Source organism: Canis lupus, chromosome 30 (assembly GCF_048164855.1).
Source record: "Canis lupus baileyi chromosome 30, mCanLup2.hap1, whole genome shotgun sequence".
NCBI classification, from domain to species: domain Eukaryota; kingdom Metazoa; phylum Chordata; class Mammalia; order Carnivora; family Canidae; genus Canis; species Canis lupus.
Window position 1 is genome coordinate 39,093,259 of NC_132867.1, and position 23,602 is coordinate 39,116,860.

General features: G+C 50.3%; 1 protein-coding gene across 1 annotated transcript in view; it reads left to right on the plus strand.

Annotated features, from left to right (window-relative positions):
• The window catches only part of BACE2 (beta-secretase 2), a 79,786-nt gene that overhangs the window by 16,291 nt on the left and 39,893 nt on the right, over nucleotides 1–23,602 (plus strand). Inside the window, exon 2 of the mRNA XM_072807040.1 lies at nucleotides 17,506–17,594. Within this exon, the coding sequence (XP_072663141.1) occupies nucleotides 17,506–17,594 (89 nt within the window). The remainder of the gene's footprint in view (nucleotides 1–17,505; nucleotides 17,595–23,602) is intronic.

Consider the following 23,602-nt stretch of genomic DNA (forward strand, 5'->3'; position numbering starts at 1 on the left):
AAGTCGCACATTGCATGGGGACAGGGCCAGGACTTGAAAACAGCTGGTCGGGTCCCACCCTCAACCACAGCTAAGCTGCCTTCTAGCACAGAAGTCATATATACACGTATGGGGTTGAGGCCTCAGAAATATTCTTCTTGATCGTTATCCAGAAATGTTCAGAGTCGCTAGTCCGTGAGAATTTGGGAGTCCCATAAGGACTGAGGGGCTGGCTCGATTCCAGAGAAGCTGCTCGCCGACGGGCTGAGTTCACATGCGTCCCGGAATGCACAGATGCCCAGTAAATCGTCACCTGTTGGTTTTTCCCCCCAACCCTTCCTGACACCCGGCCTTCTGGAGGGTGTACCGGCTGTCTTCTTCGGTAGGCTCCCTCCAAAGCAGCCCCAGAACAGCACTGCACAGTTGAAAGGTTTATCTAAACCACAAACATCGCCTTGGCCCTGCAGGGCCTGCGTGTGGTGGGTCTCTCCCCTCTTTCCCGTCGGCCGATGGGAGTGACGCCCGCTTGTTTCAGTGCTGTCCACTCATTTATGGGCGATCTCCGACGTCAGGGTGCAGCTGGGATCTGCTCATCTTCTCCCACCCGTGCATGTGGGGTGACGGGTGGGTTCCCCCTTGCTCGCTCTCCTCCATCCTCGATTCTGGTTCTTGCCCTGTTTCCCACCTTCTGGGAGGTGCCGCTGGAAGCGGGAAGAGGAGGCAGCCAGCTAGGAGCAAGGTGCTAGGGACGCCTCTGTGGGTGGACTCTGGTCTCGGTGCCCGAGTGCAAATGGCACCACACGGGGGGTCCCAAGGAGGAGGGGGTCTTCCTGGGACAAACCCTTCTGTCCTGCCTGTGTCTGCGTGGCCGACTTCTGTGAGCCGCACTGCTCAGGCTCCCTTTTCCCTTGGCTGGGGATTGGGCTTGTTAGGATGAGAGAGAAGCAGGTGTGTAAATCCCACTGCCCTTCCTTCTGGTCTTAGCGTGACTGTGGTTCCCTCCACCACTGCAGCCGCTGGGACACGGTCCACTCTGCCCCTTCACACCCTGGTCAGAGGGTTCCCTGGGCCCCTCAGCTCTGTGATCCTGCCCCTGCCTGCACCTCCGTGGATGGGCCCTCCGGCAGCCTCCTCCCATGAACCCTGGAATAGAATCCCCTGTCCTGCTGCACTCCGCTCACGCAGCTGGTGAGGATACAGCTGTAGCACTTTCCTACTGTATGAGTCTGTCCAAATCTCTGGAGCTTCAGGGGCTCCCGACTGGCTCAGTCAGTAGAGCATGCGACTCTTGATCTCAGAGTCGTGAGTTCGAGCCCCATGTTGGGTGTGGAGCCTACTTAAAAAAGGCAAATCTTTGGAATGTTCAATTCAAGCTAAGCTTGCTGCGGTTGGTCTGTCCTTATAAGAAGAGGTGAGGACACACTGATATGAGGGCACTTGTGCACGGAGGATGGCCATCTACACACCAAGGAGAGAGGGCTCAGAGGAAGCCAGCCCTGCCCCATCCTTGATCTCAAACTTCCAGCCTCAGGGCTAGGAGAAGTGGGTTTCTATTAAGACGCCAGCCGGCGCCAGCTAACACTTGCTATCTCCATCCCAGTTCATGAGGGGAGTCGTAGCCCACGTGGCCATCTGGAGCCCACCCCCCCACCACCACCAATCGACTTTTCCCACACTGCTGTTGCTCACCAGGCTATTTTATGTTGGCCAGGAGGGAGGACGAGGTGGGTCTTCCATGAAAGAATTTTCCCTTTGCTCTAAATTCCCACCCGGCTTTATTTTCTGGACCATAAAAAACATGTTAAGTGTTCCTCAGTAAATGAATGCTAAGGTATCCCACCGTGCACCCACCACCACCTGCTCTGGGCACACGGCGGACCAGAGGGAAGCACGTTTAACCGAGTTAAGCTTATTTATTTTTCTCAAATCAAGACACATCCACTTGGGGCAAGATCGTGACATTCAGGTGCATCAGAAAATTATGGCTTCTTTTAGAGCCGGTTCCAGGGCCGGCTAGCTGCCTGCCTTTCTGCACACTTGAGACAAAAAGGATTGGGGTGTTTTGTCCAAGACCTGGCACTTAGGCGCACGAGGCTTTCAGCTGGACTCTTACGGTCTCGTCTCGGTCTCGGCGGTTCATTGATCTCAGACCTGGAAGCCTCCTTGGGGAGAGGAGATGGAGGACGCAGCGGCCAACTCAGAGGGCTGTTGTGTCCAGGAGCCCCGGGGGGTGCGGGGGTGCGGCCTAGGTGTGCACTGCTGCTCAAGGCCGCGGCTGCAAGCCCTCGTGTAAATCAGTGCAGGAGGTCGGGAGGTGGAAGGCTTTTCTCCAGTCCGTGCTCACACTTCCTTTCTGACAGTGGAGGCAATAAAGGTGGAGTGAGTTTAGGCAATTTTATTTATTTTTTATTTTTTAAAGATTTTATTTATTTATTCATGAGAGACACAGAGGCAGAGGGAGAAGCAAGCTCCATGCAGGGAGCTCGACGCGCGACTCAGTCCTTGGACTCCAGGATCATGCTCTGGGCCACAGGCAGGCACCAAATCACTGAGCCACCCAGGCGCCCCATTTTTTTTTTTCTTTTAAAGACAGTTTAGGCAATTTTAAACAGTAATCAGAACCTTCCAGGTTAGCAAGCCCAGCATTCTTTAGGATCGTTGTCAGTAATTAAAACTAAAAATGGATTGTTTTAAAAGTTCAGTTGAGGGGTGCTTGGGTGGCTCAGTCGGTGAAGCATCTGCCTTCAGCTCAGGTCGTGATTCCGGGGTCCTGGGATCGAGCCCCACGTCTGGGCTCTCTGCCCAACAGGGTGTCCGCTCCTCCCTCTGCCTCTGACGTTCCCCCTGCTTGTGCTCTCTGGCTTGCGCGCGTGCTCTCTCTCTCTCTCTATTAAATAAATAAATAAAATCTTTTTAAAAAATAAAAGTTCAGTTGGATGCTGACAGCGACAGGCCCTGATGGAACAGGGCAGTGTGCCTCGGAGGCTTAAAAGCCTTTATTGAGTACAAATCCTATCTTTGATGGTGGCTTTTATATCATTTTTAATGTCTCCAGGAGTTGTGAAATCATGTAAGACAGTTTCTACTATGAGTTGCTTTCATGGGTATTTGTGATAAATCAGCGGAGGTGACTCATCCAGTGTTTGTGGTGTGCATCATGGCACGGAAGTTGAGTTGACAGGTATGGAAATGAGAATCAGATTTTTTTTTTTAATTGAAGCATAGTTAATAGGCGGTGTTATCCCAGTTTCAGGTGTACCATGTAGTAACTCAACAGTTCTGAAGGTTACTCAGTGCTCATCATCATCACTTTTTTTTTTTAAGATTTTATTTATTCATTTATTTGAGAGAGAAATCTAGAGAGGGAGCATGCACAGGAGAATGAGCAGGGGGAGGGGCAGAGGGAGAGGGAGAAGCAGACTCCCCGCTGAGCAGGGAGCCCAGTGCGGGGCGATCCTGGGACTCCAGCATCGTGACCTGAGCCGAAGGCAGATGCTCAACCCACTGACCACCCGAGTGCCCCGATCAGTGTACTTTTAATCCCCTGTGTGTTGAAAATACGGAACACTTCATGAATTTGCCTGCATCCTTGCTTAGGGGCCGTGCTAAGTGAGCACGATAATTAGAGGTTTGATTAGCAGATAACTGGAAAGTGATATGAAGGCTGGATATTGACTTTCAGTGGGGTCCTGAGAAGGTACCACGATGAGGAAGGGGTAGGAAGTCAAGTCACGTGACCAACACTTGCAGGCTTCCAGGGAGATGTACGGCCCATCCGCCTGTCCTGGAGGAGGGCTCTAGGGAGGCCAAACCCTCTCACTTCAAATAATCCACAGGCTGCCCCATGGAAGGGGGCATTGCTACAGAGCACAGGCGTGGGTCTGCTGGGAAGTAGGGGTGCCGCGAACTCTTTAGAAAGTTCCATGAGGACAGGCACTGGATCCATCCCAGGATGGAGCATTGCACCTGCACGGATGGGTCCTCAATAAATATTTGTTGAATTAAACTGAGAAAGGAAGCAGGTGCCAGAACGGATGCTCTAGACTTATAACAAGTTAGGACATCAGGTAATAAGCTTCTCATCCCTGAGGATTGTGGCAGAAATGTCAGCGCCTTTTTGGGTGGCTCCGGGTGGCCGTGCTGTGTCATGGGGGATTTGGACTGCGCTGTGGTCCCCAGACCCGGGTTAGTTGTCCGTCACCTGGGACCTGGTTAAAAGCGTGGATTCCAGGTTCTCTTCTTGGGGTTGGAGATTACATAGAATAGTTCCTGGGGTGATACCAAAGGACATAACAGTGACCTGTCAGATTCATTTCAGTTCTTCTTTTTTTGTTTCTTTTTATTTTTTTAAAAATATTTTATGTATTTATTCATGAGAGACACACAGAGAGAGAGGCAGAGACACAGGCAGAGGGAGAAGCAGGCTCTGTGCAGGGAGCCCGATGTGGGATTCGATCCCGGGACTCCAGGATCACGCCCTGAGCCGAAGGCAGACGCTCAACTGCTAAGCCACCCAGGTGTCCCTGTTTTTATGTTTCCTAATTAAAACCTAGCCTCGTGTCCAAGTTTGGTGATTATTTTGTGCAGGCAGTTACACTCATTGCTGCATGACTAACCACATCCAACAGAGAGGCGACGGCTACTTGTACTTGCCAGGCCCTGTTCTAGGCACAGGGGGCTTGGCAGCGAGCCACAGCGGTAACAGATCTGGCCTTCCCGGATCTATGTTTGATGAGAAGATACAGACAAATCTGGTAAATATGCAGTTATTTGGAAGGTGGATTAAAATGCAGACGAAGGCATGCTGGGAGTAGGCAAGTGTTCCTGAGCTCTGTAGGATGTGCCAGGGAAGGGGTCTTCCTGCAGTGACGCACTAGAGTGGAGGCCCAGAGAAAGAGAGAGAGGGAGTGAGTACGCGGGCAGGGGTGTTCCAGGCCATGGGAACAGCCGGGGCACAGGCCCTGAAAAGGATGTGTGCTTGCATGTTGGAGGAGCCCCAGGGTGGCTCCAGTGGGAGCACGATGGGTGAGCTGTGTGGGACAGGAGGGGAGAGACAAGCTGGAAGGGGGGCCTTGCTGCTGCTGAGAGGTATGTGGTCGAGAAGGTGAAATGAGGAGCTTGGCTTTGGAAATGCCAAAGTGAGACCCCTTTTGTGCCGTGCAAGGTGAGTGGTCCCGGAGCAGCTGAATATGCATGTGGGTCTCCAACGAGGGGTCCCAGACAGACGGAAATCTGAGCATCGACTCCAGAGCAGCTGTGTGAAGCCTCAGTTAGAGGTAGCATCCTGGGGCATGAGCCTGGACAGAGCGGTGAGGTCCAAGATCAGGGCCCGAGACATCCCAAACCTTGGAAGCTGGGGAGGTGAGGAGGCATCGTCCCGGGGCCTGAAAAGGAGCAGCAGGGAGAGAGGAGGGGAGCTCGACGGTGGTTATGTCAGGGGACATAGAATCAGGGGAAACAGAGTCAGGAACAGGCCCTCGATGGCCAAAGGATGCAAGGTCTGGCGGTTGGCCTTGGAGCCCTGTGGGTTCAAATGAGAAGGGACATGAGGACTTGGCAGCCGTGAGTGCCAACACCTCTTGTAAGGGGCTTCACTGCAGGAGCATGGCGGCATGGGGCCATGGTTGGAACAAGCTCTGGGGTGAAGGCAGTTGCCTGTTGCTGTCTTTCCTAGGATGGGCGATAGAACAGCCTGTTTGTAAGCAGGCATGATCCGGGGGCGGGGGGGCGGGGTGGGGGACAAATAGATGATGCAGAAGAGAGTTGGGGGCATTGGTGGTGTGCTGTCCTGAGTGGGTGATGGTGGGATCCAGAGTGGGTGGCGGGAGTTAGGAGATGATGGTGTCTTTCTCTACGTTTGCTGCACCAGTGACCTTGAATGATGGTACAGAGGAGCTCTCAAGTCTCTGCTGGAGATCTTGCCAAGGTCCATATGTTGCAGCCTTTCCAGCCAAACCTTGGTGTTTCCTGTTTCTAGAATGTTCTAGAAGGTTTCTCTGTGGCCGTGCTGTACCCTAATTGGGAAAATACTTGTATTTTGCAGAGGAAAAACCAAAGAGGGGTGCATCTGTCATTTCTCGTTTGGGTTAGCATTCTTTCAAAATATCTGGACACCATAAAAATGTGGAGATCTATGGAGATTTAATGTCTTTCCTGAGAGGAATTTACTTGGAAGGGCTTTAAAAAGTCTTTTTTAGCAGAGAATGATCTCTTTGATCACCATATGCCTATTAAAACATTTTTTTCTCCCCCTCATGGGTTTAACGAGAAAAAACCATCAAAGCCTTTTACAAACCGCATAGAAGTAGCTGGTTTCTTAAATGGCTGGCCTGGAATGAGCAAAGGCTGGCAAACCCAAAACAATGGCCTTTCTGTGTCACTCATTCCAGGTTTGGGCCATCAGACAGCAGGCACAGAGAGGATGCAAAATGGAGATAACACTTCAGATTTTTAAGAAGAGGTCATTGTAAATTGGGCTACGTCCCGTCCCGCAGTGAGATGAACATGAGGATTCTTGGATCGTCACTCATTGCGTGTAGTTGTCCGCGTTTGCTAGAAAGTGTTCGTACCTTTGTGACACTGAGGACTTAAGTCACTCTTTCTGATTTCAAAGTCCTTAATGGAGGTCTGGGTGGCTCAGTGGTTGAGCATCTGCCTTCAGGGCGTGATCCTGGGGTCCTGGGATCGAGTCTCAGGTCGGGCTCCCCACAGGGAGCCTGCTTCTCCCTCTGCTTGGGTCTCTGCCTCTCTGTCTGGGTCTCTCATGAATAAATAAATGAAATCTTAAAAGAAAAAATAATAAAGCCCTTCGTGGTAATATTGTATGTGTCTTTTCATAAAATAAACTGTGAGAGGCTCACCTGGCAAACCCATTTGGCTGATCAGTTTTATTTTTATTTTTTAAAGATTTTATTTATTTGACAGAGAGAGAGAGGACAAGCAGGGGAAGCAGGAGAGGGAGCAGCAGACGCCCCACTGAGCAGGGAGCCCGACGTGGGACTCGATCCCAGGACCCTGGGATCACGACCTGAGCCAAAGGCAGACACTTAAGCACTCCAGCCACCCAGGTGCCCCAGCCCATCAGTTTTATTTTTTTATTTATTTTTTATTTTTATTTTTTTTGCCCATCAGTTTTAAATGCAGTACAGGGTGTAGACAAGTACGGGTTGTGTGATCGGCAGTCTGTGGCCCTGTGCTAATTCTTTTGTGTTTCACACAGTATTAAAACTGATTATAGTAGCTTGACAGATCGCATCATAAAACAGAGGGACTTGTTTTTTTTTTCTTTTCTTTTTTTTCTTAAGATTTTATTTATTTAGGGATCCCTGGGTGGCGCAGCGGTTTGGCGCCTGCCTTTGGCCCAGGGCGCGATCCTGGAGACCCGGGATCGAATCCCACATCGGGCTCCTGGTGCATGGAGCCTGCTTCTCCCTCTGCCTGTGTCTCTGCCTCTCTCTCTCTCTGTAACTATCATAAAATAAAATAAAAAAATTTAAAGATTTTATTTATTTATTCATGAAAGACATAGAAGGAGAGACAGAGTCACAGGCAGAGGGAGAAGCAGGCTCCACGCAGGGAGCCTGATGTGGGACTCGATCCCAGGACTCCGGGGTCACACCCTGGACCAAAGGCAGACGCTCAACCACTGAGCCACCCGGGCGTCCCAGGACTTATTTTTTTCTTAAGTGTGTCGAGTGACAAGGGGCAGGGGCTTAGAAATTAAACTTTAAATTCAGTGGATCAATGTCATATAATTAATCTCTCGTTACTTAGTGTCTCCTTCCTCACTGGTCTCATAGTCAAGTCAGAGACTGAAGATCATGATGAAAGAGAAAGTTGGTTTCCTGTCTCGGTCCTCGGTGGTGAGATCTGGAAAGGGCACCGGAGCTTCTTTATTATCTCCGTGGCCCCGGGGCACGTGGTAGCTGCTCACAAATTATTTATTGCAAAAAATAATCTTCCCCAAAGACTTGAAACAGAATTTTGAAGAGATACTTGTACACCTGTGTTCTTATCAGCATTATTCAGCCAAAAGGTGGGAAGCAACCCGAGTGTCTGCTGATGGATGAATGGACCAACACCGTGTGATGTGTCCATACGGTGGATTATTATTCAGCCCCACATTCTGACACCTGCTACGACGTGGGTCAAGCTGGAGGGCACTGTGCTCAGCGAGATATGCCAGATGCAGAAAGAGAAATACTGTGTGGATTCCACCGGAGTAGTCAGATTCATAGAGTCAGAATGTCGGATGGACGGTGGGTGCTGGGGGCCGGAGGAGGGAACGAGGAGCTTGTGTCTCCTGGGGATGGAGTTTGGCTTAGAAGAAGATGGACAAGTTCTGGAGGTGGACAGAGGTGACGGCTGTACACCAGCGGGAGTGGTCTTCATGGCAGTGACCTCGTATCCTTAAAAATGGTTACGATGGCAAATTTTATGTGTATTTCACCACAATTAAAGAAATGAATCTTGGGCACCTGGGTGGCTCAGTGGTTGAGCATCTACCTTTGGCTCAGGTCATGATCTCGGGGTCCTGGAATCAAGTCCCGCATCGGGCTCCTTGCAGGGAGCCTGCTTCTCCCTCTGGCTGTGTCTCTGCTTCTCCCTGTGTGTCTCTCATGAATAAATAAATAAAATCTTTAAAAAAAAGTCTTTAAAAAAAAGAAATGAATCTTAATGCCTAGAATAATAGCAAAAAACAGCCATTTTATGAAAACAGTAAGTTGGCAATCTTGCCTCTTGCTGCAGCAGGTGCATATAGGCTTTGTCTTTCTTTTTTTCTTTTTTTTTTTTTTTTAACATTGAGTAAAAACAGACGATATTTGAATGTGAGACCTGGATGAAGTTTATTCTGTGTCTCTTTTCTGAAAGATGGGATCTGAAATAGCTTTTCAATTGCGGTTACCAACCCGTGAGCAAAAGGGAGCATTTAGCGAACCTCCGGAAATATCTTGAGAGTTAAGATATTACACCTTTGATGAGAATCTGTTTAAACTCCTTTTGGAAAATGTGCAGAAAGAGCTGATTTTTAGCTAACACGACGTCTCCTAAGATCCCTGGAAACCTGTAATGGGTTTTGGGGAGTAGTCAGTTACCTCTCCGGAAGGAAGACGCTACCTTGCCGTCTGGAAATAGAAGTTTCCCCTCCCTCCACAGTCAAATATGGAGACAAATCTGCTTTGGAACTTTTTGGTAGTGCTTTCTGTAAAAAGCACTGTTGGGGGCACTGGGTGGCTCAGTGGGTTAAGCGTCTGACTTTTGGTCTCGGCTCAGGTCATGATCTTAGGGTTGTGAGATCAAGCCTCGTGTCAGACTCTGGACTCAGCAAGGAGTCTGCTTGACAATCTGTCTCTCTCCTTCCCTCCCTCCTCCCCCCCTCCTCTTCCTACCCTCTCCCCCTCTCCTCTCCCTCTTTCCACCATTTGTACGGACATGTGCACCTGCATGCATGTACTCCACATGCTCCTTCAAATAAATCTTAAAAAAAATAAAAATAAAAAGCACCATTTAGTGTGAATTTTCTTGTCCATGGTAAAGGAGATCATTATTTTCATTGGCATCAGTGAATAAGGCCTAACCTTGTGACTCTTACACAGGACTGTTGAAATATCCACCTTCATTCCTCTGGCAGTGGGGTTGCATCCTGCCACAGGTGGATGACGTAAACCCAGAGGATGAGGAAACTCCAACCAGGGAGGTCTCTAGGCAGGAGGTGGAAACCCGCAGACACAGCTTCATTAGGGCGGTGGGTTTAGCACACTGGGGGAGACCCACATTCCAAATGGCCTGCCTTGTTTGAATTCTCTTTTCTTTTCTTTTCTTTTCTTTTCTTTTCTTTTCTTTTCTTTTCTTTTCTTTTCTTTTCTTTTCTTTCTTTTCTTTTCTTTCTTTTCTTTCTTTCTCTTTCTTTCTTATTTATTTATTTATTTATTTATTTATTTATTTATTTATTTATTTATTTATTTATTTTAGAGAGTGTGCACCCCCTGGAGGAGGGAGGGGCAGGGAAGAGCCAGTGCTCAGATCCAGGTCGAACAGATCCTGAAGTCACTGCTCGCTCCTGCTGCTCCACTTTAGAGAAAGTGCAGAGTGTATCCTGGGACCAGCGGCAGGAAATGAACTTGAGGCCGGCATCCTGTGAATGGACGTCGTTGCTGGCACGTTTCAGGGTTGCGGGCTGTGGGTGTGTGATTAAAAAAAAAAATCTCCCCCACTCTTGGCCTTCTCAATCTTCCTAACAGGGATGGGTTGTCTGGAAAATTTCAAAACTCAGAGACCATCCCGTCCCGGCGGTAGCCACCCTCACCACCCCAGGGATGGGTTTTCACTGCAGAGAGAGCAGCAGTGACTGTCATGCCCAGAAGGATTCAGAATTGGGAATGGATGACTTTTAGGGTTTTTTTTTTTTTAAGATTTTATTTATTCACAAGAGACGCACAGAGAGAGGTCGAGACACAGGCAGAGGGAGAAGCAGGCTCCCTGCAGGGATCCCAATGTGGGATTCGATCCCAGGACCCCAGGGTCACGACCTGAGCCGAAGGCAGATGCTCAACCCCTGAGCCACCCAGGCGCCCCATGACTTTTAGGTTCTTAAGACAGGGACCCTGCCCATCAACCCTCCTGTGCCCCACATTCTGCTCTTTTCCACCTCCACCTCCAGCATTGACCTGCCAAGCCCTGAGCATTCGTGGGAAACTTCACTGTGCCATCCACTTGTGGCTCCAAAAGAAACCGGGGAATCCATGGGGCTCTTGGCACGTGGTTTTTGTTTTTGTTTTTTTGGTAGAGGCCCCCTTGCAGTCATGAAAGCACAAGTGTGCGTGCACCCGGAGCCCGAATACATTGGGTAATCAAGCTCCTCTTAGCTAAAGTTCTGTAACATCTGGTTGTGTTAAGTGGAGCCCTTTGAAAAATGATCCCCCCCCCCTTCTTTATACAACAACCTTAATTTTAGATTGTGGAGAAACAGCGTGTGGCAGTTACTCTTGCTTTCTTCCACGAGATGTGTTTAAGTAAATGGGATTCGTCTGCAGAACCGAAGCGTAGGAAGAACCTGATTAACAAGATCAGCGCCTGTAATCACGTGTAATAGCTGTGGGCAAGCAGCCCCGCCGGGCCGGGCTGGAAAGCGGGCGGGCGCTGCCCGGGTCTGCGAGCCGGGCCTGCGGCAGATGGGCTGCTAATGTAATTAGGAATCGTTGTGTTAAATGAGCCATTATTTAAATTATCTGCTAATTTTCCTATCTATTAACCTGCTGAAAAAGAGACAGTGATATCTGAGAACTCTGGCTGCCAGTCGCTAATTAGGCACGGAACTCACTCCTCTTTAATGCAACAGTTTGCCTTATCGGGTGGCATTCGGTGAGGTTATTGCCCCCGTGCATGTGATGGAGGAGGGACAGACCGAGGGAGATGGGGACAGCCCCTGTGTCGGGTTCAGATGATGTGGAGATCTGCGAGGCTCTTAGATTTCCAGACCGCACGTGTGTGTTATGATCAGGGTCTCTGAGTTTAAGGATATTTGGTGTTTGGGGTGCACGAAGCAAGGTTTTTTGTTGTTGTGTGTGTTTTTTTTTTTTTTAAAGATTTTCTTTATTTATTCATGAGAGACACAGAGACCCAGGCAGAGGGAGAAGCAGGCTCCCTGTGGGGAGCCCTATGCGGGACTCGATCCCGGGATCACGACCTGAGCCAAAGGCAAGTGCTCAACCACTGAGCCCCGAGGCCCCAAGGCAAGGTTTGCATGAGTCCACCTTCCCTGGTTTCTCCCTGCCCTGGGAGGCTGGTGGGGGCAAGGCAGTGGGGGCAGGAAGGAGCCGTTCCAGCGGTGAGCCGCCCAGCCCCGCGCTGCCGGGACCTCTGGGAGGTGGCGAAGCACGCTCTCCAGCTGTCCACGGGGTGAGGGAGCCAGCGACTGGAGGTCTGGATCTGCCAGATGTTGTATATTTTGGCTCGAGGGGGCTCCCAGGGGCCTTTGCTCCTTGGCTCTTCAGGTCTGCCCTGGATGTTGCTGCGGGGTCTTGCTCTTGATTCTGGCTTTGGTTATCCTTGGCTATCTGAGAGGTAAGCGTGTGCCTGTTTGGAAGAGCCACTGGGACATTAGTAGGCCCGCCCAGGCCATCTCTAGAAAACCAAAGTACTGGGCACACGTGTATCGGGAGCTTGACCTCTGGAATGCCCTCTCCCGCTTCTTCCAGCTTCTTGGCCGCCGTGCCTTCATCTCTTCTCCCAGGTGTTAGCTCACGTGCGTTCTTGCCCCTGCAGGTCAGGTGATTAGCAGATTCCTGTTAGTTGTAGTCATGATGGGGACCTTCAAAAAGACACCAGAAAATGTGTTTTGCTTTCCAGCTCATTGAAAGAAAAGGTATGCAATTGGGCGGCACCTGGGTGGCTCAGCCGGCTGGGCATCTGCCTTCAGCTCAGGTCATGATACCAAGGTCCTGCCCCACGTTGGGCTCCCTGCACAGAGGGGAGTCTGCTTCTCCTTCTCCCTCTGCCGGTCACTCCCCCTGCTTGCGCTCTCCCTCTCTGTCAAATAAATCTTTTTAAAAAAGAAAAGAAAAAGTATGCAGTTTGGAGGAATGGGAAGCCAAGTAAAGACCCAGACCACCAGGAGTGCCTGTCAGAATCACGCCAACACAAAATGAGGAAAATAAAACCCCACACAATGGGCCATCTTAAAAATGAGTGAGCTTTGTCTAGGCAGGGCCTGAGGATGAAGTCCTGAGTGTCCCCGAGAAGACTCCTAAAGAGAACGTCCTGAAGAAACTGCTAGAGTCAAGTTGCTCCAGAACGAGCCCTTGGCCGGAGGTCTGTTGGGTGTCATGGAGTTTGTGTTGGTGGCCACCAAGGACAGTAGAGAAGCTCCTTGACATGAAGACAAACTGCCCGTTCACATTCGAAACCTGCCCAGTTCCCGCCCACCGGTAACTTGTACAGAATGGCTGTTCCTGTTTCAGGATTATTTTGTAGGATGGCATCGTGCAGGTCCAGGCAGGACTGGTGGGGCTGGAAGGTATTGTTGAAAAAGTTCATGTCTAAGAGGGAAGTGTTTGCTTTGGGGGTGGTGGGATTCTCACACATCTCTCGTCTCTTAGAATAGATGGTCTAAGAATCTTTTGCCTTCTTGACCTTTTTGTGCATAATTCATAGGTGTGCAGTACAGACTTGTCTAATAAATGAATAACTTTTCCAAAAAAAGAAACCTGTTTCTTTAGCCCAGAATATGCAGATCTGCTACTTCGTGGCCACTCAGTAAAGGTTTCTCTGTCCCCACCATGACGTAGTCAGTGGCTGTTTATTGAGCACCTACTGTGTCCTGGCTGCTGTCCAAGGTGCTGGAGACGGAGCACAAACCACACCCAGGCCCCGCCCTCCCACAGGGTGCCCTGTGCTGGGGAGTCATCTGGAGAACACAGTTGGACTCCATCCAGCGTGGAAATGGTGCACCAGGGTCTGGGGACCCAGAATTCCCAGGAATGATGTGTAAAGGGTTTCCAAGAGCACAGAGGAGGGAGATAACCACAGGGGGGATGAGAATGGAGGGGCTATGGTGGGAAACCCAGGAAGGTGGTGTTTCTGAGGCTTCCAGGAGGCTGGTGAGTAGGGGCTGGTGCTGCTTGTAGCCTCACGAGCAGGCTGGGACCTCGGGGGTCACCAGTGAGCCCCGCCGGCGCTGGCACCGTAAGGCAGAGTTGATGAGGGAAGGGAGGTGAGGAATCCAGACCCCAGCTAACTCACTGATGCTTGCCAGTGACAGGGGTAAGGGCAGAAGCTCCAGAGAGTATGTTTGGGGTTTTGCTGAATCTAAGAAGTGACCAAAAAAACAAACAAACAAACAAACAAAAAACTTGTCCTGTCAAGTCCTGCAGTTCTGAACTTTCTTGGGCCTTTTGACCTGGACCGTAGGCAGCTTTGAGGACAGGCCTGTGGGCATTTCTTTCCTCCCTGCTGGGTTCCTAGCTCTTCAGGGCCTGTGTCTGCTGCTTACCCTCCCGGAGGCCGCTGTGCTGAAGGCCAGCGGCCCTCGGAACACAGGCCCCAGCTCCTCACGTCACACGTGGCTGTGTTCTAGAAGAAACAGAAGGCGACTTCCCCACCATTGGGAGGGAAGAGGGACTCCTACCTCTGGGATGGGCATGTCTGCAACCCTGGTGTGAAGTGGGACGTGGTCTTTCTTCAGCACTTAAAAAAAAAAAAAAAGATTTTATTAGAGACCAAGGGAGAAGCAAACTCCCCCCTGAGTGGGGAACCTCGATCCCAGGACCCCAGGAGCATGACCTGAGCCAAAGGCGGATGTTTCCCCGGATGAACCACCCAGGGGCCCCTATCTTCAGCCCTAAGTCATTTCCTGTTGGGTTTTGAAAATGCAAACGTTCCCTGGGTTTGAGAGACAATGTGTGCATTTTCAATGTCCCGTGATGGGGCTGGGCGACATGTTCCAGGATTAGGCCATCATATGTGTGGACTTGAACCCAAGGAGGTGGGAGATGATTCGGGAAGCTGGGGATGAAGGAAGCCGAAGAGGTCGGTGCAGGCGTGTGCAGTCAGGCTAACAGGACCGCACCCTGAGCCTTGGAGGTCCAGCCCTTTCAGAGCATGTGGGGGTGAGATGTATAGGGCAGGGGGCACTGAGCTTCTTCCTCTGTGGTTGAGACTCCTACCCGGAGGGAGGCTTGGCTCTGGCTGGAAGTCAACTCCGCTTCTGGCGTCGGCACACGGGAGAAGGTATTGGCTTGTCTGGTGTGCAGAAATGTCACTTGAAACACGACCCGTGGGGTTCACCCTTGGACATCCATCCCTTTCCTGTCTTTGGGCTGCCTCATCTTTTGGGGCGATCTCTCTCCTCGAATCTTAACACTCTAGCAACAGCCGGGGTGGCCTACTTTGCCAAAGCCATGACTCCAAAATGAATTTTCTTGCAGGGTGGACCCTACTGAAGGAGCTGTGTTGTCCCGAATGCCTGGGCTGGACGGTTAGGATTTGTGCATGTGTAAAATAATACAATCTGTATTCTGGTGCAGCTTTCTCCGCTTTTGTGTTCTCTGCTTTTGCACAGGGGGGCATTGTGTGTTCTGGTAGGAGTAAGGGTGGGGGTGTGTGAAAGCACCCGGTTCTGGTATGATGCGGAGGCTGTGGGAGGGAATCTACCCAGAAAGTCTGGTCACTGGGGCCATTATGTCAAGGACAGTCGTCTTGTGTCCTTCTGACCACACCGTGTTGTGCAGGAGCATTTGGTGTAGATGTGGGATGCCCCAGCGGCTGGCCTGTCTATACACGGCCTGCTGGGGGGCGGTGGGGTGCACGGAGACCCAGAAACACTCATGGAGCTGGCACGCTTTCCTGATCGACCACGAGCGTGGGCAGGAAGGATGCTCATGTTCAGGAATCTAGATCTTTGATTGTCTGTGACTTTTAATACTGATGAAGCAGTCCTCACTGTTGTGCAATTGGTTTTTGGTTTTGTTTTGTATTTTTTGGGTGATTGATGTGTGTCTTGCTGCATATACTCAGTCACACTCTCTGCTTTTTTTTTTTAATTTTTAAAATATTTTATTTATCTGAGAGAGAGAACGAGCTGTGGGGAGGGGCAGAGGGAGACAGAGAGAGAAGCAGCCTGCTTGATGAGCAGGAAACCTGACGCAGGACTCGATCCCGGCACCCTGGGATCATGACCTGAGCTGAAGGCAGATGCCCAACTGACTGAGCCACCCCAGGTGCCCCCACTTTCTTCCTTTAAAGGTGTGGAATTCTCTGTTTGGCCTCATGAGGGAGTCCTGTTGGTTTTTCCTTTCTCAAACTTCACCCGCTTTCATCCAGGCCACTTGGAAAGCTCATCTTGCCCCCAGGAACCCTTTAAATCTGGACACAGGACCCTGTGAGTTGCATGGATGAACTTACGTACGCTTGCATCCAGTGTCTGCTCTTGGGACTAAAGCCTTGGTGCTCGACAAGCTGCATTTTGGAACTTGATTCCCCAGATGGGTAAAGGTCCCATCGTGGCTGTTCTCACATTGGCCATATGTGATACTGTGATTTACAGGAAGAAATCTATATTTGGTCTTATTCTAGCTCCTGGCTGAGCTCCAGAAACCTTAAGAATTCCCCCAGGGAGGGGACTGATTAAAGGATTCTTTTGGTATGCATACCAAGCCCCTTTGGACCACACCTGAGTGACTTGGGAAAGCTCCCAGGTTGGGAAACCAGCCTGGGAGGAGAGAAGGAGTCCAGCCTCTCCTCTGGAAGGGCAGAGGTGCTGGAGGTTGAAACCATCACCACCATGGATTTCATCAGCCATCCTAAGTGTGAGGCCCCCGTGAAAACATAAACCACAGGATCAAAATGGAAATGTGACGTGGGAAGCCACAGGATTAAGAAACATGCTTCCATTGGATGTAGACGGGATGAACTCATCCCTCAAAAGAATTGAAGTTGAGGGGATTAAAAAAAAAAAAAAAAAAAAAAAAACCTGCACAGAAGGGTGCTTGGGTAGTTTAGTGAGTTCAGGTTCTGATTCTTGATCTCAGCTCAGGTCTTGATCTCAGGGTCATGAGTTCAAGCCCCAAGTTGGGCTTCACATGGGGCAGGGATCCTACTTAAAAAAAAAACCTGCACAGAGATTCTGATGCGCTCGCTTTGAGGATCATGTCATGGGGAGCCACTGAAGACGAGAGTGTCCAGGAGCAGAGAACTCTGCCCTGTGGGAATATCTGGCCCGTCCCACTGACCTGCATGCAGAGGTCACCTGTTCTGACTGCTGGGTGCTCACGAGATCCCCCTGCATCGCCAGCTCCTCTCCCGTCAAATCCAAGTACGTGCACACTTGCTTGGCACCCCTTTGCACGTTGATGAGAAACTCAGATGCAGTCCAATCCACATTGTAGTTTGGGGGCTTAGGGCTGTTGGGCATCAAATATTTGAATGGGGAACCAGGTCATTTTTATTCAGACTACGTGCTGTCTGAAATATGCAGACCTCTCTGTAGGGGAGTGAAGCTTGCACCTCTTCTAGTGACTCTGTTAGTAAATGCAGATGAAGAGCAGAATTCACCTCTAAGGTTAAGGTGTAGAAAGTGACTTCTATCATCTTTGTTTTTTTTTTTAATATTTTATTTACTTATTCATGAGAGATACAGAGAGAGAGAGGCAGAGACATAGGCAGAGGGAAAAGCAGGCTCCATGCAGGAAGCCCGATGTGGGACTTGAACCCAGGACCCCCCGGGATCACGACCTGAGCCAAAGGCAGACGCTTACCCGACCGAGACACCCAGGCGCCCCTTGAATGTACCTTCTTTTCAGGCCTAGTGTGTATTGGAAGCAAAGCCGATCCCCCTCCCTGCTCTAAACTTCTTAATGGATCGTGTTCAGATTTCCATTCCAAAGCCGCATTTAAAAAGAATTTCTAATCCAAGTTTTTTTCCCCCGAATAATACATCGTTCTTGGGGCTTAGTTTTTGAGAGAATTATTCAAGAGCGTTGCCTTATTCACGCCACCTGATCGTGTCTGTTTTTCCCTTGCAAATCAAAGCTGCAGATTCTCGTTGACACTGGAAGCAGCAACTTCGCCGTGGCGGGCGCCCCGCATTCTTACACAGACTCGTACTTCGACGCGGACAGGTGAGTGAGGGGTGAGCGGCTGGGCATGGCGGGGTTTCGGGGCGCCACACCAGTGCTTGAGAATACGCGTGGACAGGAGAAGCCCAGAGTCTGCATCACTTGAGGGGGGGTCTGTGTATGGCTATGTTTGTGTGTCTGTGTAGATAGATGTCTGTGTGTATGGTTGTGTGCATTTTTGTATGTGTAGGTATCTGTGGGGACGTGTCTGTGGTTGTGTGCATATTTGTGTAGACATCTGTGTCTGTGTGTATGGCATACGTATTTGTACGTGTAGATGTTTGCATGGGTTTTTGGTTTTGTATGTATTTGTGCATGTGGTCGTATATCTGTGTATCTGTGGAAATCGGCATATGTGTATTTGGTCGTATATATATTTGTATATGGTGGTGCGTCTATTTGTGTGTCTGTACACATCTGTGTATATGTAGATACTTATGTGTGTGTGATTATGCGTTTATTTACATGCATGTGTGTGTTTGTGTAATTTGCATGTACATATATGGTTGTGTGCATATTTGTATGTATTTGTGTAGACATCTCTGCGACTGTGTGTGTGGTGTACGAATTGTGTGTAGATGCTTGCATGTACTTATGGTTGTGTATATTTGTGTGTATGTGCATGTGGTCATATGTCCGTGTCTATGTATTTGTGTATGTGTATAGGTATCTGCATATGTGTATATGGTTGTGTGTCTGTGTCTCTGTGTAGATCTCTGTATATGTCGATATCTGTGTGTGTATATGATTGTATATTTGTGTGCGTGTGTTGATAGTTTGCATATGCTTATATATGGTTGTGTGCATATTTGGATAGACATCTGTGCATATGTACATATCTCTGTGTATATGGTTGTGTGTCTGTGTAGATGTCTGCATATGTGTGTCTGGTTGTGTGTTTGTGTAGACGTCTGTGTATATGGGTAATGTGTGTGTGTGGTTGTGTTTTTCTGTGGCTGCTGTAGTTGTCCGGGCATGTGTGTATGCATCTGTACGGGCTCCTTCCAGGGCATTCCAGGGGAGGATTCTCCTAGTGGCTGTGGTACGTGCTCATGACATTTACCCTCTGAAAATGCGAGTGTGCTGGAAGTTGTGTAGTTGCACCTGACTGCAGAGCGCACACCGTCCTCTGATGGTCATTGAGGGGCGGTGAGCTGGAGCAGGGACAGGGCATCAGGTGTGAGCACGAGGCTGTTCTGGGCAGCGGCCTGGGGTTCTTGGAGAACCACCTTTGTGTTGCCCCGAGGTTCAGCAGTGGTCAAAGTGTGGTTCATTGAAACCACTTCTGTGCAAGGAAGGTTCCTGGTGCGAGAAATCTGTGGCTCACAGGGGACGGAGCGCAGAGCATTCAGGCCAGGGACAGGCTCCGAGCCTGCCGTCCCAGGGCGGGGTGTGCACCTGGACAGAGGTCTCTGCATGGTCTGGCATCGGGGAGCCCGGCATGAGCTCGGGGGAAGCCCACTAGGACCTCGAGGCATCCTTCAGCTCCTGGGGAGCCCGTGGGGCCAGAGTCACTGTCTCCCGGAGGTGCAGGGTGATTTCACATCTGTTTTTGTGACCCTAAAATTGAAACTCAGATTAAACAAATTACCAGTGGTTTGCTTTCCAGGGGTGTGAGCTGTTGCGAGACTCCGAGCTTCCTCACTAAAGTCCCTGCCGTCCCTTTCCTGTCTCCCGGCTCACTTGCCTCGTCCACCGTCTTTCTTCCAGAGAACAAACCCCCACTTTCGGTGGGGGAATGTAACAACTGAGTAATTGGCCTTCTGGAAATGGCAGGCCACTTGGACAGGGCAGGACAGCTAGCCTGGGGTGGGAAGGGCCCTTCTGTCTTCTCCAGGTAGCACGTCTCGGTCTCTGTTATGGTGGCACCAGAGACGTGGTCTCCTGTATGAACAACTGGAGAGTAGTGGTGGCAGGTGCTAGACAGGCCTCCGGGGGCCACCACGTACCCGGTTAGCCCTTGTTCGAAGAGCCTGTCATTTAGTGTACGACTCTGTGTGTTGATGACCCTTCGTCATTGACATTCCAGGATGAACTTCCTGGCCAGGGACTCCTTATGACAGAGAAGACTCAGATGTGCCCTGAGCATCACTGTGGCCACAGATACCTGCGTGGTGGGGGAAGGGCTGTTTCTGTGTGTGTGCAAGGGGAGGGAGGTCCCCTCTGCCCTTTCCCATTCTGTTGGGCGGTCCTTCCACATCCCCTGCCCCTCCACAGCCACCTGTCCCCAAGCTGGTTCATCATAATCATGGAGCAGAACTTCCAGTTGGTCGAGACCTCGATTTTACTCTACTCGCATAGCATGGGAGATCCAAGTTCCAGCTTCTAGGTCAGCGGTTCCCAGACCTTCAGCCCTGGTGCCACCCCCCTTTTGTAGCAAGTACTCTGTAATGCCCTGAATGAGACGCAAAGGTAGTATCACTTGCCTGCGTACGTACGTCTAAAGGCCCTGATGCCATAATTGAGAGAATGAGAAGAGGTCACGTGGAGGAAGGTAGGTAGCACCTTGATCTGTGCACGCTCTGCACGCTCTGAGTCGACTGCAGCAGGGGTCTGTGAGGTAGGGGTGCACGGGCCGTGAGCATCTCCGGGGGCTTGCAGCATTTAGCAGCTTGAGCCCTGGGAATGAGCATTTGCTCCCCAGTGAGTCAGCCGTAGTTCTTTGGCACACACCTGCAGCCTGGAATCCGTCAAGGCCAAAGGGCACTTTGCAAGCCAGTCACCCTTTCGTCACACGGATGCAGGCACTGAAACACTCGAGGGCAGATCATAGTGTTACAAATACTGTGTACGTTTAATACGTGTGCAATATTTAATCGACTGGAGGCTACTGGTGGCTTATTCACCTTCTACTTTGTTCATGGTTTGGTTGAACTGTGGTTCTGTCTCAGGCTTCAGCGGGACACGTCTTTTTTTTTTTTTTTTTTTTAATACTTATTTGTGGCTTAGTGGTCTGCCTTCCGCCCAGGGTGTGATCCTGGAGACCCGGGATTGAGTCCCATGTCGGGCTCCCTGCACGGAGCCTGCTTCTCCCTCTGCCTATGTCTCTGCCTCTGTCTCTCTCTCTCTCTCTCTCTGTGTCTCTCATGAATAAGTAAATAAAATATTTAAAAAAATACTTATTTGTGAGAAAGAGAGAGTGAGATGGGGAGGGGCAGAGGGAGAGAGAGAGAACCTCAAGCAGACTCTGTGCTGAGCATGGAGCCTGAGGTGGGGCTTGATTCCACGACCCTGAGATCGTGACCTGAGCCGAAATCAAGAGTCAGATGCTTAACCGACTGAGCCACCACTGAGCCACCCGGGCGCCCCCAAGACATGTCTTTCTGACTTAACCTGCTCACCTTGCTGGCCAGGTGTGTGGTCAGGTGGTTCTTGTTTTTCATACTTAAGCGTCAAGCCTGATTAAACGTGAAAACTCATGGGAAGGCCTATAGTTCCGACGATGCCTAGGCCTTCCCTCTTGCTAACTCCACAGGAGAGCTGAGGGCTCCCTACCAGCTTTTGGGACGGTCGGGGTTCTCCTGGACTCCCCGTGCATGGGCAAATAGAGAAGTCCCAGAACCCACTGGGGGGTGCAGGAAGCCCCAGGCTCTGCTGCCCAGATGTCAGCCCGCCTGGTGCTGGCAGGTGTTGCCGAAATGTGCTTAGTACCCTTATGGGGCCGCACCCTGGGCCTCCGTCCTTCTTTTAAGAGAACTGTTCATCCACAGGGCTGTCAGGTGTCTTCTTAGCCGCATCAGAGGGGAAGCATCACGGTTCTGAGTCTGGGGCAAGTTCCGTTCCATCGGCGGCACCCTCCTGACGGTGGGGGTTTCGCAGGTGAAGTGCCTGCTGCGATTTGCGTTAACTTTCTTTTCTCTCCCTTTCTCTGTTGGTTCTTTGCCCCCCAATCCCGTGCTTCTCACAGGCTTCTACTGGACACAGATGTCATATTGCGAAGATGGGAACATTTTCTGTGTAAATGATGTATCACTGGTTTGCGTATTACTCTCAGCTGACTTTCCAGTTGGCCTAAGGCGTGTGCTTTTCCACCACTGTGTTTAACGGAAGCCACGAGAACGTTCTCACTTCCCTTCCCGATTTCTGACAAAGGGTTCTTTTCTGAGCCGTAGCTCCCTGCCCTGTGATGCTTCTGTGTTTGCTTGTCCCTCTGATCTCCCTTAGTTATAATAAGGTTTCTGGTTGGGTTTGTCAGCTTCTGATTCAAGTCCATCCCCAGCCCCCCCACACCTCTACCCCCCCTCCCCCCAGTATCTGGATATTCAGGTTTAATGCTTCCTGAAACATTTCCCAGTAATTGGAGATTTGGCTTGGGGTTCTTTGACAGGAGCTCTTTGATTTATGGAATGAGCCGTCAGGCTACCCATTCATCATTTGTGTAGCTTCTTCCCATCAGAGGCCCTCTTTTCATGGTGGTGAGTGTTCCAATGAATTTCTACATGGCAAAAAGAAGATTGTGTATTCCTTTAGATGTACTTCTTTTTTAGCCAGTAAAATAGCCGCCAGCCAGTTGGCTTGATTGAAGATCCAATATACCCGTTCCCCTGGCCTTGTAGTAAACTATTCGGGGAAATTAAAATGTCTCCTCCTCCCCGTACGCCATCTGGGGGGAAAACCCACAGAGTAGTTGTGGCAAGGGACCAGTTTATTTTCCTCAACTGATGCTTGGGCGTAGTGTTAGGATGTTAGGGAATTACCCGGTGGCCTTCTTAAGGATGCTGAGCCGGACCCCTGAGCCCCCTGAGAAATGCCTCATCTCTCCTTGTGATGATGGCAGGCATTTGTGCCTGATGATTGAGATCATTTCTCGGACCCACCCATTGTTTGCTTGTCCCAGAGGCGACTGTTGGAGTCCACCCAGCGTTGGCCATTGTTGAGGGTGTTGATGAACCTCCAGGCTGGGCAGGCATCAGTGGCCCCGTCCACTCTGGTCTGGTCACTTCTAGACCCTGAGCGGAGAAGAAGGGTAGTATCCGGTCAACGTGGGCCAGTCCACTAACCCTGAAGATAGGTTCCAAACCCCCAAACATGCACGAGAGCCCCTGGCTGCATTCTTTAGGAGACTCCGCGTGCCCTGGGTGGGGCGGCTTAGGAGGACCAGAGCAGACCCCAGGACTCCCCTCTTCTGAAATCCCCTTCCACCTTCTCTTTTTTTTTTTTATGTCCTCTGCAAACAACAGTGGGTTTCTTTTCAAACAATAAATTGTTCAGTGGCGCTCTTCTCCTCTGTTCATTGATTTCACTTTTCACGCCTGTGTGTCCTCAACCCTCCTATCAGAAGCAGAATGCTGCTTGAACTTGGTTCTGTGTGATTTTATTGCTGTGAGTGGACTTTTTCGTGGCTCCCTGCATCCTTGATTGATTGTTGTTTCTGAGCACCCGGAATGAATGCCACGGGAGGAGGCAATCTGGGGTTCTCTCTCAATATAGTTAATTAACGTGCAGAGCAGTTGAGAGCCAGAGCATTTCAGTGCCAGCAAGTAGGATGTTGGAGCATGAAGACGGAGGAACGTTTTTGTTTTTTTAAAATGTAGTGCTGGAAACTATACGTCGATAACCCTCAGAGTTACTTACAATTCATCACTGGGGTTTTTGCTCTCTGAGGTTTCATTCAAGGAGCTCAGAGAGTGCACGTTCACTTTTTCCTCGCGTTATCTAGAACTCTGCTTTCTGCAAGGGTAGCCGCTAGCCACACGTGGCTATTTAAATTTACCTAGCATTAGATGAAGTAAGAAGTTGACCTCTTCAGTCACTGTGTGATCGTATTTGAGGGCTCAGTGCACCTGTGGCTACCGTGTTGGACAGCGTAGATAGGTAATATTTCTGTCACCGCAGCCAGGTCTGTTGGGCGGCACCGCTCTGGACTGTGGGAGAACTCTGCCTTTAGAATCCGAGAAGACCCCTCCACTGCTCCCAGCCACCTTGACGGAGTCAAATGACAGATTTGCCCCTTCCTGTGGGGATGGTTGGACTTCTAAATGAGACTGTTTTGGGTATTCAGTAAGAGTAAC